This window comes from Cnephaeus nilssonii (assembly GCF_951640355.1).
Source record: "Cnephaeus nilssonii genome assembly, chromosome: 1".
Lineage (NCBI taxonomy): Eukaryota > Metazoa > Chordata > Mammalia > Chiroptera > Vespertilionidae > Cnephaeus > Cnephaeus nilssonii.
In genome coordinates, this window is record NC_137072.1 from 115219914 (window position 1) to 115236298 (window position 16385).

General features: G+C 61.4%; 1 protein-coding gene across 2 annotated transcripts in view; it reads right to left on the reverse strand.

Moving 5' to 3' along the window:
* The window catches only part of JAKMIP1 (janus kinase and microtubule interacting protein 1), a gene marked incomplete at both ends in the record, with an annotated part of 41863 nt that extends 32314 nt beyond the window's left edge, over nucleotides 1-9549 (reverse strand). For both annotated transcript variants that reach the window (XM_079773813.1, XM_079773812.1), the window contains 4 exons: nucleotides 1229-1348; nucleotides 2509-2718; nucleotides 6332-6826; nucleotides 9421-9549. In XM_079773813.1, coding sequence (XP_079629939.1) covers nucleotides 1229-1348; nucleotides 2509-2718; nucleotides 6332-6826; nucleotides 9421-9549 — 954 coding nt within the window. The remainder of the gene's footprint in view (nucleotides 1-1228; nucleotides 1349-2508; nucleotides 2719-6331; nucleotides 6827-9420) is intronic.
* Nucleotides 9550-16385: the final 6836 nt, after the last annotated feature.

A 16385-nucleotide genomic window follows, 5' to 3' on the forward strand; every position in this document is an offset into this window, starting at 1 on the left:
GACGTAACGCGATTTTCGCCGTAAATCGGAACCCACCTACATAAGCACCTACGTCACTCACATGGAGTACAGATAGAGCAGTAATGACGTGAAACAGTAAAAAAAATTTTTTAAAAAATAGAATTCCTGACCTTTACTTGTGGTAAATAAATAATAAAAAACATAAAGCACATATGTACAGACGTCGAAATGACAGAACCTTTTTTTATATAAATAAATGGGAGATGGCGACGTAACCCGAGGACGGCCTGTAAAATGTAGAATAAAGAGAAACGTTATGAGGTGTTTTTCAGGAAGTTTGTGTGTTGACTACACTACAGAAAAATCAGGTGAGCTCTTCACCCAACAAATGTAAAGATAGTTACGAAATTTCTATTTTTACTAGAGATTTATTCCTTAGTCAGAAATCCATGTTCATGATATTTACATTAGAAATAGGTCACCTGTGATGCAAAAAATAGTAAATACATAAGCAAAAGATAAAAGTTATCCATAATCCACCCCTAAAGCAATTTCCAGTGGATGACAATATAGTCTTTTTCTAGAAACTGTTCTTCATCCTATGAACCAATGCTCCTGGCAATTAAACATGATCAGTACGGTCATTCTTTTTTTGTTTGTTTGTTTGTTAATCCTCACCCAAGAATATTTTCCCATGTGTTTTTAGACAGAGTGGAAAGGACGGGGAGAGACAGAGAGAGAAACATCGATGTGAGAGAGACACATCAATTGGTGTGTCTCCCACACACGCCCCAACTGGGGCTGGAGATCAAGCCTGCAACCAAGGTACGTGCTCTTGACTGGAATCGAACCCAGGACCCTTCAGTCCAGGGGCTGATGCTCCAACCACTGAGCTAAACTGGCCAGAGTGGCACCGTCATTCTTAATGGCTGCGTACAATCATGTAAGTGTTCCGTGGTCACTCTGACCAACACCTGAGCGCCGAACAATGGGGCGTTTTGTTTCGCTTCTGGTTGCTGTTACAAACAACACCCCATGAGCATCCTCTCCACACCTCTCTCAGAACTTCTCTCCCTGTCGCCAAGGATAAACGCCTGCAGAGGCAAAGGGCAGGGACAGGTTTCTATGGTGAGTGTGTGCCGGATGTTCAACCAGAAAGAAATGAGGAAGTACAGAGAGCCAGAGGCCTCCGCGTTAGCTTCCCGCCAAGCCAGCTTCGCGGCCCAGCGCGGCTCCTGGCACCCCATCTGTCTCTGGGGCTGGTTACCAGCTCATTCCTCTCGTCTGCCAGGAGGGTGTTTCTGTCCTCGAGCTTCCGGATCACCGAGTTCAGCTCCGCGATTTTCAGTTGAAAGCGCCTCACATCTCGCTCATCCATGTGTTGATCCTGAAAGACACGAGTGCACGCTGAAGAGGCAGGAGTGACTCGGAGCGCCCCCGGGACCAGCTTCTTAGAGAACTCGCAGCGCGCTCGGCGAGGTAGCTCCCGCCGGCACCAGACCCCACTGGGGCTCCAGGAGTCCAGCCACAGGGGCAACCCCTCGGCCAGCAACCTGCAGAAAGGCTTCCTGTCAAACCCACCCGTGGCTCCCAAACACCGGCACCTGGCCTCTGGGGCCCTCCGGGTTCGGGCCCCTGCTCACTCTGTGCCGAGTGCCCTGGCGAGGTGCCAGCACTCAAGGGCGGGCCTGTGTCCACCTCGCTCATGGCGTCTGCATGTAACACACACGAGACGCCGGGACAGTGAGTGAGAGAGTGAAGGAACGAACGGACGGACGGACGGATGGATGGACGGACGGATGGACGGACGGACGGATGGATGGATGGACGGACGGATGGACAGATGGATGGATGGATGGATGGATGGATGGATGGATGGATGGATGGATGGATGCTGCTGCAGCCTGCTCTGTGCCTGGTAAGCCCATGCTGCCGCCCCAAATGCCCGTCTGCTGGCTGAGCCCCTCCGTGTCCCGTCTCGGCTGGGTCCCTCTCTGCTCTCACTGCACAGCCTACACTGACTCTTCACTTCTTTTCCTTCTTTTTTTATCCTCACCTGAGAATACTTTTTCCATTGATTTTTTATTAGAGAGAGTGGAGGAGATGCAGGAGGGGGGAGGGAGAGAGAGAGAAACATCCATGTAAGAGAGACACATCGATTGGTTGCTTCCCGCATGTGCCCTGACCAGGGCTGGGGATCGAGCTTGCAACCGAGGTACGTGCTCTTGACCAAGAATCAAACCCACGACCCTTCAGTCCATGGGCCAACGCTCTGACCACTGACCCAAACCGGCCAGGGCCTGAGGTCTCCATTTCTTTCTTTTCAACTGGAGACAAAGCCGCCGCTGTCCACCCCTCCGCTCCAGTGCCGAGCAGAGGGAGTGACAGCGGGTTTGCGGAGGAAGGGCTGAGGGACGGAAAGATGGAAGGAGGGAGGGAGGGAGGGAAGGAGGAGAGGGAGGCAGGCCGGCAGGCTGACTGGAGGAATGACCAGGGAAGGGAGGGCGTGGGGCAGCTCTGAGGCCCCGAGGCCTGCCCGAGCCTCACCTGGGCACCCAGGAGCTCCGCCATGTCCCCGATGCCGGGCGGCAGCTCCCTCTTGGGGCTGCTGTGGTGCCGCTCGGCCTCTTTGACCTGGACCAGCTGCTCGTCCAAAGCCTCCTTCTGCAGCAGCAGCCGCTGGGTCTGGCCGGCCTGCACGCCCAGCTCCTTCTCCAGGGCCAGGATCACCCGGTCCTTCCCCTTGATCTCATCCATCTGAGAAGAGGAGGAGGAGGCCTCAGTCGTGGGGGCTGGTGCCGGAGGCCAGGGGAAGGCCAGCAGCTCCATGGCCACGGGACACAGAGAGGCCGCAGCCCACGGCCCAGCCCTGCTGCCCAGAGCTCAGGGACCTGTACAGCCAGCCAGGCTCTGACCTTGGGAATGTGTCTGTGCCCGTGTCTCGCTCACCTTCGTGAAGTCAAACCCTGGCCCTCCGGCCCCTCCGCCCTCCACCCTCCGCCCTCCGCAGCGAGGCTTTTCACGGTGGACTGCTCCCCTGTCTCCCACTCACTCCTCCGGCCGCTCCTTCTGGGCACAGCCCCGCCCGCCACCAAGGGAGCGCGGGCCGAGGTCTCCAATGCTTCCCGGCCCCGGCCCCCTGACAACCTCCTGTCCTCCCAGCCTTCTCCTCCGCAGGACAGTCACCCCTTCCCCCCTCCCCCCCTCTCCCGCTGCTCCAGGACCCTCTCCCACCCTCGCCACCCTGTGATGACTTCTAGCTCCTACTTCCTACTGACCCACGGCCCTGGGGCTAAGTCTGCAGGTGTGATTGGAAGTAAGAGTTTCGATTCCGGCGCTTCGAGTTCTCTGGGGCTGCAGTACAGATGGCCGAGCTCAGTGGCCTCGGGCCACAGCAATTCATTCTCTCCCAGGGCTGGAAGCCCGACGCCCACACTCAAGGTGCCAGCAGGCTGCGCCCTCTGACGCCAGAGGGTCCTTCTTGCCTCTTAAAGAGGCTCGGCCCCTCCCCGGGCTGTGCCCCTCCCCGGGCTGTGCCCCTCCCCCTCCCCCGGGCTGTGCCCCTCCCCATGGCTGTGCCCCTCCCCCCGGGGCTGTGCCCCTCCCCCGGGCTGTGCCCCTCCCCCTCCCCGGGCTGTGCCCCTCCCCCGGGCTGTGCCCCTCCCCCTCCCCGGGCTGTGCCCCTCCCCCGGGCTGTGCCCCTCCCCCGGGCTGTGCCCCTCCCCCTCCCCGGGCTGTGCCCCTCCCCCGGGCTGTGCCCCTCCCCCCTCCCCGGGCTGTGCCCCTCCCCCGGGCTGTGCCCCTCCCCCGGGCTGTGCCCCTCCCCCTCCCCGGGCTGTGCCCCTCCCCCTCCCCGGGCTGTGCCCCTCCCCCGGGCTGTGCCCCTCCCCCTTCCCCGGGCTGTGCCCCTCCCCGGGCTGTGCCCCTCCCCCGGGCTGTGCCCCTCCCCCTCCCCGGGCTGTGCCCCTCCCCCGGGCTGTGCCCCTCCCCCTTCCCCGGGCTGTGCCCCTCCCCGGGCTGTGCCCCCCCCGGGCTGTGCCCCTCCCCCGGGCTGTGCCCCCCCCGGGCTGTGCCCCTCCCCGGGCTGTGCCCCTCCCCGGGCTGTGCCCCCCCGGGCTGTGCCCCTCCCCGGGCTGTGCCCCTCCGGGCTGTGCCCCTCCCCCTCCCCGGGTTGTGCCCCTCCCCGGGCTGTGCCCCCCCGGGCTGTGCCCCTCCCCCTCCCCGGGCTGTGCCCCCCCGGGCTGTGCCCCTCCCCCTCCCCGGGTTGTGCCCCCTCCCCGGGCTGTGCCCCTCCCCGGGCTGTGCCCCCCCGGGCTGTGCCCCTCCCCCTCCCCGGGTTGTGCCCTTCCCCGGGCTGTGCCCCCCCCGGGCTGTGCCCCTCCCCCTCCCCGGGCTGTGCCCCTCCCCCAGGCTGTGCCCCCCCCGGGCTGTGCCCCTCCCCCTCCCCGGGTTGTGCCCTTCCCCGGGCTGTGCCCCCCCGGGCTGTGCCCCTCCCCCTCCCCGGGCTGTGCCCCTCCCCCAGGCTGTGCCCCCCCCGGGCTGTGCCCCTCCCCCTCCCCGGGTTGTGCCCCTCCCCGGGCTGTGCCCCTCCCCCTCCCCCGGGCTGTGCCCCTCCCCCTCCCCCGGGCTGTGCCCCTCCCCGGGCAGCCCTGTCCTCACCCCACAGTAGGTCCCTCGCAGGCAGCTGAGGTCACTGCATCCCCCGCCCCGCTTCCTTGGAGCCACACAATCACAGAAGCTTCTGTTGCCGGGTGTTTCCCAGGACCTCACCGTGTCCACATGCGAACCCCGATGGAAGCCCCAGGCCCTCCCCCCCCCAGTCTTGTCCAGTGTCCCCAGAGGAAACCAAGTGGAAAGAAGCCGGGCCCCAGGCCACAGAGTTCAACCGTTTCTGGACACAGAGCCGACAGCTGGGACACTGCCCAGTAAGGGCGCTGTGCTGGGGTGCTGTCTCCCCGACCCCAATCCAGGTCCGTCCTCGAACCTGAGCTGTGCCTCATTTGGAAACAGGGCTGCTGCAGAGCTGTAAGATGCGGTCGCTCTGGGTGGGGGGCCCTGTGGCGGGTGTCCTGTCAAAGGAGAGGGACAGACGCACAGCAGGGGGCCTTGTGGAGATGGGGGCAGGGCCCCGAGTGACGCGGCCACAACCCGGCCACGGCAAGGTGGCCGGTACCGCAGACACTGGGAGAGGCAGGAAGGCACACGCGGAGTGAGAACGCCAAGCGGCCGGAATCGAAACTCTTACTTCCAATCACACCCGTGGACGCCCAGGCCGCCAGGGCCCGGGACCCTGGTCCAGCGTCCTGCCCGCGCTGCCCGTCCTGCTGTGGAATCCTGCACAGGCCGGCCACCTGACTACCTTCAGCCTCTGTAACATGGGGACCCTGAGAACATTCTAGAACCTACTCTGTCCAATTACGGGGAGATACAGCAGTAGATCAGCCGCGGAACGAATTAGGCACGGAGCCTGGCGTATTATAACGCGATCAATGTTGGTTGCTACCATTGCTCTATGTTAGCTGCTGGTTAACAGAAGGCCATCTTACTTAAACAGCAGACCATTAAAAACCGATACAACGTAATTGAGATTATAGGGGGGAAATGGTGCCCCCCAAATCCAGACTGGGAGCTTTTCACACAACGCCTGCTGTTCCGACAGCTCTCCGAGTCGCCTTTCTTTGGAGGAGAAACGGGTGCCCCCTTTCCCTCCACATCCCCAACCTCCCCCACGACATGCCCACGGCGCCCCCTGGTGGCCACCCACCAGCAGCACCCGCTCTGGCCAAGGCCTCTGCCTGGACTCCCAGGAGCACCTCCGGCTGCAGGGAGAAACTTAACCCCGGGAACCAGGGCAGCCCCTGAGAGCCAGCCAGAACAGTAAGAGCCACGTGACAGGAGGTCGTTATTTAAACAGGCAGACATCTGAGCTGCCGTCTGCCCACCAAGTACCGAGCTGGGAAACACCTGAGCAAACGGAGGGAGGGAGGCAGCCAAGCGCATAACAAGTCAACACGGCGGTAGATCTGAGAATGACCAGAGCTGGGAGCAAGGACACAGCAGGGGTCAGGGCCAGCTGGTGGTGCTGCAAGTTCACAGGCAGAGACGGGCCAGGGACCCTGCGGGCTCCCAGCCACCCCAGCGCTGGAGGCGCGCCGCTGGGTGACCTACCAGGGATCCCGCCTAGGAAGAAGGGACCCGCCGGCAACGCCTCCCTCCCACCCCACGACGGCGGGGTCTCCGCGGGAAGCCCTGTGCCAGGGCGCTGCCTGGAGCGCAGTGTCCTCGGGGCTGCGAGTTCACTGCGGGAAGGAGGGGCTGCGCGCGTGGCAGGAAAGGGCGCGCGAGCCGGCGGGGCGGGGCGGCCACGTACCAGCCTGCGGATGTCGCGCTCGCACTCGCGCTTGATGCGGTGCACCTCGTCCTGGTGCTCCTGGTAGGCGGCGCGCAGGTCGGCCGCCTTGGCCTTGTCGGCCTGCACGCAGTGGCTGAGCGCCTCCTCCGCCTGCTTGCGCGCCGCCTTCTGCTCCAGCACCTCCTGCTGCAGCCGCAGGCGCTCGCCGTCGAAGCTCCTGCGCGCCTCCTCGCGCGCCTCGGCCAGCAGCGCCGTCTTCACCTTGTCGGCCGCGCCGTCGCGCAGCACGTTCAGCGTGGCCTGCAGCCGCTGCAGCTCGCCCTCCTTGATCTTGGCCGTGCGCGCCGCCTCCTGCTCGTGCTGGCGGATGAGCGCCTCGCGCAGCGCCTGCAGCTCCTTGGTCTTCTCCTCGTGCAGCTTGGCCCTGAGCGCCGAGAGGTAGGCCGTGTGCCGCCGCTGCTCCTGCTCGCGCTCCAGCTTGGCCTCCTGCAGCCGCTCCCGCAGTTTGCCCACCTGCAGCGGAGAGAGTGGGGCAGGGTCAAGGGCAGGGGCAGGGCTGAGGAGCCAGCCATGCCCCGTGGGAACCTCCCCACATAGCTGTGTGCCTGCCGTCCCTGACACACTCCCAGTCCCGCGCTCCAATTCCCCCGCAGCCACGCCCTTGGTTCTGACCCTGATCAGCCCCACCCAGACGCCTTCCTGCTGTGCTCTGGAGATGTGCCCAGAGGTGGGAAACAGCTGCAGATGTTGGAGGAGCGAGAAACCTCCTTCCATCCGGAGATTTTCAAGGAAGGACAATGTATCGGTCATGAACCTTGCCCAGCGGACACCCTCTCTCTCACTAACGCTGAACAAATCTTAAACCAGAAAGAAAAGCTAGAGAAGACAGGCAGGTGGAGGTAGGGAGGGGAGGGGGGAGGGGAGGGGGAGGAGGAGGAGGAAGAGGAGGAGTGGCTCCTTCAGACTCTGGAGGGAGGTTTTGCCACTAGGCACCTGAGGCCCTGAGACGCTTTGGAGACCTGCCTGGGCGAGGGGCTGCCAAGGGGCGGAGCCAGGCTTCACCCCAGGCGCCTGGCCCAGAGCTGGTGTCCCCCGTGCCCGGCCGCCAGCCCGCCTGCGTGTACTTGTGCGGTCAGTACACAACTAAAAACATTATTTGTACGAGGTGCGCAGGGCGTGTCCTCCGAGTACACGCCAGAGGCTTTACCTGGCCTTTCCACGCCAATCCCGCAGGCGCCCTCCACGGTCCCTTGTTTTCTAGATCCACAGCCTCCCCAGCACGGGACCAGTGCTCTCCCTCGGACCCGCTGCCTCCACGGAAAGGCAGCCGCTCCCCAGACCACACGGCCTGGCGCACACCCGTCCCTGAAGCTCAGCGCAGGCGAGAAGCGTCAGGATGTCCGCTGACTTACAACAAGCAGCAGGGAAAGCAGCTGCTACAGCCAACCAGGCAAGACAAGGTCAACATCCCTCACGTCACACAGTCAGGACCACAGGACAAGGGGGTTCAGCCCAGGCCCACCTCCCCCGGGAGCTGGGAGGGTCAGCCAGGCCCACCTCCCCCGGGAGCTGGGAGGGCAGCCCAGGCCCACCTCACCTCCCCCGGGAGCTGGGAGGGTCAGCCAGGCCCACCTCCCCTCCCCCAGGAGCTGGGAGGGTCAGCCAGGCCCACCTCCCCCGGGAGCTGGGAGGGTCAGCCAGGCCCACCTCCCCTCCCCCGGGAGCTGGGAGGGCAGCCCAGGCCCACCTCACCTCCCCCGGGAGCTGGGAGGGTCAGCCAGGCCCACCTCCCCCGGGAGCTGGGAGGGCAGCCCAGGCCCACCTCACCTCCCCCGGGAGCTGGGAGGGCAGCCCAGGCCCGCCTCGCCGGAGGGCTGGAATCAGCCTTTCCCAAGGACCCAGAGCCAGGCAGCCAGGACTTCACCGAACACGGTTTCTCAGGGGGGACTCGGTGCTCCTGGCGGCCTCCTCTCTAGGAGGCAACATGGTCCTGGTCTTGGGGTCAAGGTTGCCAGTGATTTGGAGTCAGAAGGAGGGGATCGGGTTGCACCCCGAATCTGCACCGATCAGTGCGTTTCCCTCGGCCAATTACTGAACCTGGGACGGTTCGCGTAACGTGTCACTCCGCAGGGCACTGTCCAAACACCAGCCTAGCTGTTGTGGTGAAGGGATTCCTTAGACCTGTGGTCGGCAAACTGCGGCCCTCGAGCCACATGCGGCTCTTTGGCCCCTTGAGTGTGGCTCTTCCACAACATACCACGGCCTGGGCGAGTCTCTTTTGAAGAAGTGGCGTTAGAAGAAGTTTAAGTTTAAAAAATGTGGCTCTCCAAAGAAATTTCAATCGTTGTACTGCTGGTATTTGGCTCTGTTGACTCATGAGCTTGCCGACCACTGCCTTAGACTGATTAACATGGAGTCAGCAGACCTGGAGCAAGCGGATCACCCTCCATGACGTGGGGGGGGGGCACCCCCAGTCAGGTGAAGGCCTAAGAAGGGAAGACAGGGCCCAGCGAGGGGGGATCAGCCTCCCGCGGCCCCTGGACTCAGGGCTGTGAGGGCAGCGCCTGCTGGGTCTCCAGCTGCCGGCCTCCACAGGCGTGAGAAACCTCTGAAAAACCCCTCTCCTCCCCCGTGCACACATGTGTGTGTACGCGTGTTATATGTAAAATCTCCTGCTGGTTCTGTTTCTCTCTGAAGAACCCTGCGTGTACAACCTCCCACAGCTTCCTGGCCGTCTCCTGGGAAACGGTGGCCACAGAGGCCCGCGAGGGTGCTGGGAGGAGGGAAGCGGAAAAGCGGAGAGCAGAGGGAAGTGTGGTCACGGGTGGGAAGGAGGCGGACGTGGGGAGGGCGGGCAGAGGTGTGAGCGGGGCAGCCTGGGAGAGGCCAGGCGGGCCAGGTGAGCAGGTGAGGGGAGTCCCGGGCAGGGAGCGTTAGGTAGCTGGTCCGAGGTCATAGGAAGAGGCGGGGGGCTGGGATTCGCCCCCCGGCGGTGCCTAGACCGCCCCTGATGTTGGCCTTAGATGGGGGGAGTGCCCACCCAGCCCAGCCCGGGAGCAGTATTTCCCCGGAATTCACAGCCCCCGCCGCACGGAGGCGCCGCCCACCTTGCTCTTCTCCTGCTGGAACTCGATCTGGATGCTGGTCAGCTTGGCCCGCAGCTCCTCGTTGGCCAGCTGCACCGCGTCCGCCTCCATCTCGGGCCTGTCGCCCTTGCTCCGGCCCTTCTTCGACATGCTTCCTCCCGGGGAGATGCTGAGCGCCCCGCTCACGCCCGCCAGCCCGCAGGCGCCGCCGCCAGCTCCGCCGGGCCCCGCCCGTCGCGCAGGACTCCGCTCGCCCTCCGTGGAAACCACCATCACTTGGGACCCTGGGGAGCAGGAGAGCCGGTTAGCAGAGGGAGAGCCTGGCCTCCTCCACGGGCCACACCTGCCCACCGGCCCCGCCCGCCGTCCACCCTCGCCTGGCGCTTCTCGGCCAGGCTGCACCAGAACCACCTGGAAGCCAGTTAAGGCGCCGAGGCCTACCCCCGCCCCCAGCTTGAGACGACACCTGAGCACCCCGCAGACCATGGTCTGCAAATGTCAGTGAGACTCAGCCCCGGGGCGCCTGGCAGAAAGGCGGGTCCCAGAGGGGTGGCCGGGCCAGGGAACCCGGGAGTCCCTCCCGCCCGCCCGGCTGCCTCTGGAGCAGGGTCTGAGGAGCAGCTCTGAGAAGCAAATGTCTCCCCCTCGGACACGGCACTTCCACAACCTGGAGGGGAGACGGAGGGGCCTTGGCCTCCGAGCTGCAGAGGGGAGACGTGAGGCATGTGTCCCCAGGGGTTACGAGAGTATCTGGGATCTTTACACCGGGATTCACAAAATGCTGGTGAAAACGTGACGTTGGCTCCTAGACAACAAACGCCCAACCCCCTCTGATGAGCAGGAAGTCCGGCCGTCGGAAGGGCCTTCTCTGCCAGGCTTCCTGCTCATTTCACCCACTACGCAGGGCCCCCCCAAAGACGCGAGGGAAACCCGCTCTGTGAGCTTAAAACAGTTTATTCCGTAACAGACATTTGTACTTAATTGGCCCTTAAAAATGTCTCTCTCCCCCTTGCCAGGTGGCTTCGGTGGGAGTGTCGTCGTGTGCACCGAAAGGTTGTGGGTCCAGTTCCCGGTCAGGGCACATACCTACGTTGGGGGTCCAATCCCTGGCCCCCGTCGGGTTGTGTGCAAAAGGCAACCAATTGATGTTTCTCTCTCACATCAAAGTTTGTCTCTCTCTCTCTCTCTCTCTCTCTCTCTCTCTCTCTATATATATATATATATATATATATATATATATATATATATATAATAAATAAAAACATATCCTGGGATGAGGATTTTAAAAATCTCTCCAAGTGCACGCCTTTGGTCCCTACAGTATATTGAAGTCCGGACGGATCATGCTGCCTTATGAAGCCCAGGCTCAGTAGTACTTGGGAATTTATTCCATGGAGAGAATTCCCACAGGGAAACGTCAGCTGGTTGGCCGTGAAGCGCAGTGCTCGCCGAATGGTGGCTAGCAAGGAAAGAGAAATCGCCTGCGGGGGCCAACGTCAGGGCGCGGCTGAAGAAAGGACGACACCTCAGCCTACCGGCTCAGCCTGGGACAGACCTGAACCTGGCCTCGGCAGGGCCGGGGAGAGACGGGGCCTCGGCAGGGCCGGGGAGACGGGGCCTCGGCAGGGCCGGGGAGAGACGGGGCCTCGGCAGGGCCGGGGAGAGACGGGGCCTCGGCAGGGCCGGGGAGAGACGGGGCCTCGGCAGGGCCGGGGAGAGACGGGGCCTCGGCAGGGCCGGGGAGAGACGGGCCGGCCCTCGCTGTCCCTCAGTCCACGCCGTGATGATGGTTTCATGCTGCAGCCATGGTTGCTGCAGAGCTGCTGTGCAATCAGCACAGGTAACGAGGAGATGGTGCTGGAGTCTCACTGAGCACGAGCGGAAAGCGAGGCTCCGGCCCGGGCGTGTCGGAGTCAGAAGAAGGGGATCTGTGAGGCCGTTTCCCTGCGACACTGGGCTCGTAGGAGCCCCCTCCACAGGGTGTTGGAGGAGTAAATGGCTCACGGGCGTGAAGGCCGTGGCAGTTGCTGGCACATAGCGATGCTCAAAACTGCCAGCTGCTTCCTCCTCCTCCTCCTCCTCCTCTCAGCGGGCACGCTCCGCCTGACTGGCTAATAGCGAGCACAGCCGGCCCAGGACTTTCCTGCGGCTCCATCAGAGGGGCAGTGTGAGGGGAAGGGCAGTGCCAGGCGACTTCCCGGCGTTCCACCCGGACGGACGATGGGACTTTTCCCTTCGGCTCCCACATCTTCCGAAGGACTGGGCCAGCCAGGCATTGGGAGAGCCAGCCCTGCAGACGGCCCCATGCCCACCCCAGGGCTCCCTAGCCCTCCACAGTTGCACCAGCAGATGGCGCTAGGCTGTGCCCTGGAAGCGGGCAGCCAGGAGCTGGCCACAAGGGAAGGACTGGGAGACACTAACCCCCAGGGCCGGCCGCAGCCCAGCTCCAGCGGATATTCAAGAGCAGGACTCGGGTTCCTGATTAGATTTAGCAGAAACTGGTCTTTGTGTGAAATCTCCCAATCTATGTGTTACACACTAATTTTTAAAAAAATATGTTTAAATATTGTGCAGCCCAAGCAAAACACATCTGTCCTCTCCACAAGGACCCCTCCTCCGTCCCCCACTCCTGGCCATCAGCGTCTCTTCTTCTTTTTAAAATATGTTTTATTGATTTCAGAGAGGAAGGGAGAGGGAGAGAGAGAGAAACATCAATGATGAGAGAGAATCATTGATCGGCTGCCTCCCGCACACCCCCACACTGGGGATCAAGCCCACAATCCAGGCATGTGCCCTGACCGGGAATCGAACTGTGACCTCCTGGTTCATGGGTCAATGCTCAACCACTGAGCTACACCAGCTGGGCTTTCAGCACCTCTTGAACGTCCTTCCAGTAACAGGAAGTCCGGGGGACGCCTGCTCCCCTCGTGTGGCCGCTACGGTAGAAAGCACTTCCTAGTTCAAGCCAAAAAGAAACTCACAAACAGAAAAGGACCCCTAATAACTTCCACTCCTTCCAGCACTCAAAGCCGCCTGAGTGAGCCCACTCTCCCTGCCAGACTCCAGTCCTACTCCCCCAACCCCTGCAGGTCACACGGCATAAGCAGAGAGAGCAGGTACCCAGCTCCCGATCAGCCTTTTACAGGACAGTCTCCTGTAATCCTCTCAACAACATTAGGATACGGGTACTTGTGGGAAGCTACCCATTGTCTTCACTATCAGAGAAGTGTAAGCAAGGAGCCCGAGACGCTGGTGAACCTTGAGCCCTGGCAAGGGCCAGAGCTATGCACCGATTGTTTAGTGGGGACAATTGTGGCTCAAGCAACTTCCTGACCAAATAGTCTCAGAGTAAATCTTTACTAATATTTACTGACCTTTAAGATAGTCTGTCTGTTAAAGGAATTGCCTGCCTGACTAAGGGCAATATGTGCATCCAAAATTGAATTAAAGTTTGGCAAGGCCTGGGCACCAGGGAAGTCCTAGGCACTGGGGACTCTCCGTCTGGCCCCCAATTTCCAAATTATTATTTCTTGTCTCGTCTCTGTCATTTGCACACGGCCCTTCTCCAGATCCCAAACCCTGAACCACGTGGGACATGGCTCACACAGGTACTATTATTGCCCCCATCTTCTGGATGGAGAAATTGAGGCCAAAGATAGTAACTTACCCACAGTCATGTGGTTAGAAGAGAGCCGGGCAGACGTGGACCCAAACCCCAGGTCAGTCCCTCGGACCTGGGCAAGTAGTCTGAGTCCTCTGGGCCTCAGCTTCCCCGTCTGTGAAATGGAGATCTTTCTCTCAGTGCAGCCCTGGCCAGGCGGTGCTCAGCGAGTGGAAGCTGTCCATGCGGACGGGCAGGCGCTGGCTTCCTGTGGGTGCGTTTTCCCAAGCACAGGGACACGGGCACCGAGGCTCGGGGGCAGGCTGAGCTCGGGACAAGAGGGAGGAGGGAGCCGTGGGAATCTCAGAGGACACCAGGTCTCCACGGGGCCTGGGGTTCGTCCCTCAGAGGGAGAGCCAGCTGGTGGCAATGTGCTTCTTCCAGCAGAGAGAAAGAATGGACGCATTGTCTGCCAGACAAACCCCAGCTCGCGAGCACACACGGCCACGTGCCCCTCCTCCCGCCATCCGCTCTGCGGCCGTCCCCACGGGCAGTGCTTCGGCCAAATTCCCTCTGGAGTCCTCCCAGTGCCCCCACCCCTGCCACCTGCAGCCTGGCCATCTGCCTCCACTTCCTGACGCTCAGTGCCAGCTCTCCAAACCCCACACCCTCCACTCGGCCCCACCGACTCCCACGTCCCACAGGCCTGGGTCTGCCTTTGGGCCTCCCTCTGCCCAGCGGGGCCGGGCTCTCTCCTCCCTGACTCCAAACCCCCTCCCCCGAGACTTCCACCATCGCCCCAGCGAACCCACGGCACCCTCGGAAGGGCTGCCCTGGCCACGCGGGGCGGGCATCGCCCACCGACTTGTTCTGCCCAACCATGCATTCATTCCACTCGATCACTCATTCATTCAGCGCATCCTTAGCGAGCCTCTACTCTGCTGGACGCCGTTCTCAGCACTGGGGACACAAAACAGAAATCTTCCCACCTGAGCTTCCAGAACATTCTATCGTAAGGGCCAGGACAAGACTGGCTGACTCTGTGCTCCTGGACCTCCTTCCCCGTAGGTCCCTGGCGCTGAGCAGGTGCTGGGAGAAGAGCGAGTGAGGGCAAGACACCAGAAGTGACCCCCACGGTGGGCCAGGCCCCTGGGGCTGCTGTGGGCGGGGCATGCCCAGAGCTGACGGAAGGCGGGCATTTTCCAGGTTGAATTCCAGCTGGAATGCAGCGGCCTGATGGCTACGGTGCGTCCGTTTCAGACCAAGCGCAGAGCAAAGGCACTTCCTGGTGAGATGCCCTGCTGAGCGATGTACTCACAGCCCGACCGAGCCCCCAGGTCTCCGCGGGGCAGGAGAGAGCTGCCACTTGGCATGTTTCTTCCGAAGCAAATGCGGAGCTCAGGCCTCGGTGCTGGACTCCACGAAACACCTGTGACCACGTGAGCAAAAGGTTCCTCGAGGCCCCAGGGTCCACAGCCCCCCTTCCTCCTGGCCTCCTGGGACGCTCCCCGGCTCGGAGCAGCACGTGGCCTCCGCCCTCGGCAGGCCCAGGCCTCTGCATGCCACACTGGCCCCAGTGGGCGCAGGGCGTCTGAGCAGATGGCTCTGCCGGGTCCTCCCTTTGTAGGCGTTTTCTTTTCTGTTTTTTGGGGTGTGTGTTTTTTTGTTTTGTTTTTTATCATAGTTTATTCAACCACTCTCTTATTATAGATGTTTTTTGAAGAAAAAAACATGGTTTACAGGGATCAAGCAATGCAAGTTTGAAGTTCCTCAAGGAGACTCTTCAGATCAAATGATTTACTAGTTCCCTCTTTTACCACCAGGTCATTTACAATATTTTGCTACTGGAAACAATGCTGCAATAAATAACTTTGTACATATGTATTTTTGTATTGCTTAGAGGCATATCTTCAGGGTAGATTTCTCGAAGTGGGATTGCTGGGTCAGAGGTAAGTACGTACACAGCTCTGCTGGGTATTTCTAAATTCCCCTGTGGGACTGTTCGCCAGTTTTCATTCCCACTTGTAAGTATAAGCGAGCCTATTTCCCCTTCACAGTCTCGCCCACAGCATGTGCTGTCGTGCTTTTTCGTGTTTAGCAATCCAATACGTGGAAAACGGTATCTCAGTATTGTTTTCTATAAGGCGTCTTCTTAGTGGCAGAAGTGAAAATAGGCTAGTCAGAGAAACACGTCGAAGGCTTCGAAAAAGAAGGCAAAATTCATTTCCACTCCCGGCCTACACACCGTGTCTTCGCAGCCTTTCGCCCGGAGGGAAGGACCAGCGGCGGCGGGCGGCGGGCGGCGGGCGGCAGGTGGGCTCGGCTCTCTGCGGCCGCCGCACTTGGCCCTCCTGGGTTTGAAGAATGGCTCTCCCACTTCACAGGGTTTCGGTGAAATGAGTGGGGCGGTCCGAGGCCGTCCAGGCTCTGAGGCCAGACCGGACGCTAAGTCACAGCAGTGCCACACGTGCCCAAGATAGAAGGATCGTCCGTTCCATCTCTCCCAAAGATGCTTAAAATAGGGCAAAGCGATTACTAGCTTAAAACCCAATATTTACACCTGCTCACAAAGTCCCAGTTACATCAAGTTCCCATCCGGTCCTCAGGGACTTTTTCTCCCCCGGGCTGTGAACTCTGAACCTCTGCCCCCCCTCCAGCACAGAGGCCCTCAGTGGCCACGCGGCCGGAGAGGACCAGGCCTCCCACTTCTCACCCGGGCTGCTGAGCCTGCCCCGGACCTCAGTGATGCCGTCAGGTGGCGCCTGCACCGCTGCATCCCCCCTCTTGACAGAAACACCACCCCCACTCTGGGTCTCCACCTGCCCGCACTCCACATCCTCCAAGGCCAGCGCCACGTTCATTCCTTCAGGAAACAGGCCACAGCCCTGGCCGATGTCGCTCAGGGGGCGGAGCATCGGCCTACACGCCAAAGGGTCCTGGGTTTGACCCCCAGGCAAGGGCAGGTACCTTGGTTACAGGTTCCATCCCCAGCTTCCGGTCGGGTGCATACAGGAGGCAGCCAATCGATGTGTCTCTCTCACATGATGTTTCTCTGTCTGTCTCTCTCTCTCTCTCTCTCCACCCCCCCCCCCCCCCCACGCTTTCCACTCTCTCTAATCCGCTGGTAAAGATTAACAAAAACCATGCCACCAAGTTCATGGAGCTGCTGAGCTCTGGGGAGAAAGACGGGGTGTCCCCGCCCCTGCTCCCCTGCAGCACAGGACACTGCGCCCCTGCGGGGGCAACGAGCAGCCTCCTAGTGCAGCATGCTCCAGGCTGCGTGTGATTAGCTCGGTGATCTCTGTTACGCCCTGCCCCACCCCGATGTTAGAAACTGGGAGGCTGTGACCCCGAGAATCGAGAATCGGAGTGGCCTGCCCAGGAT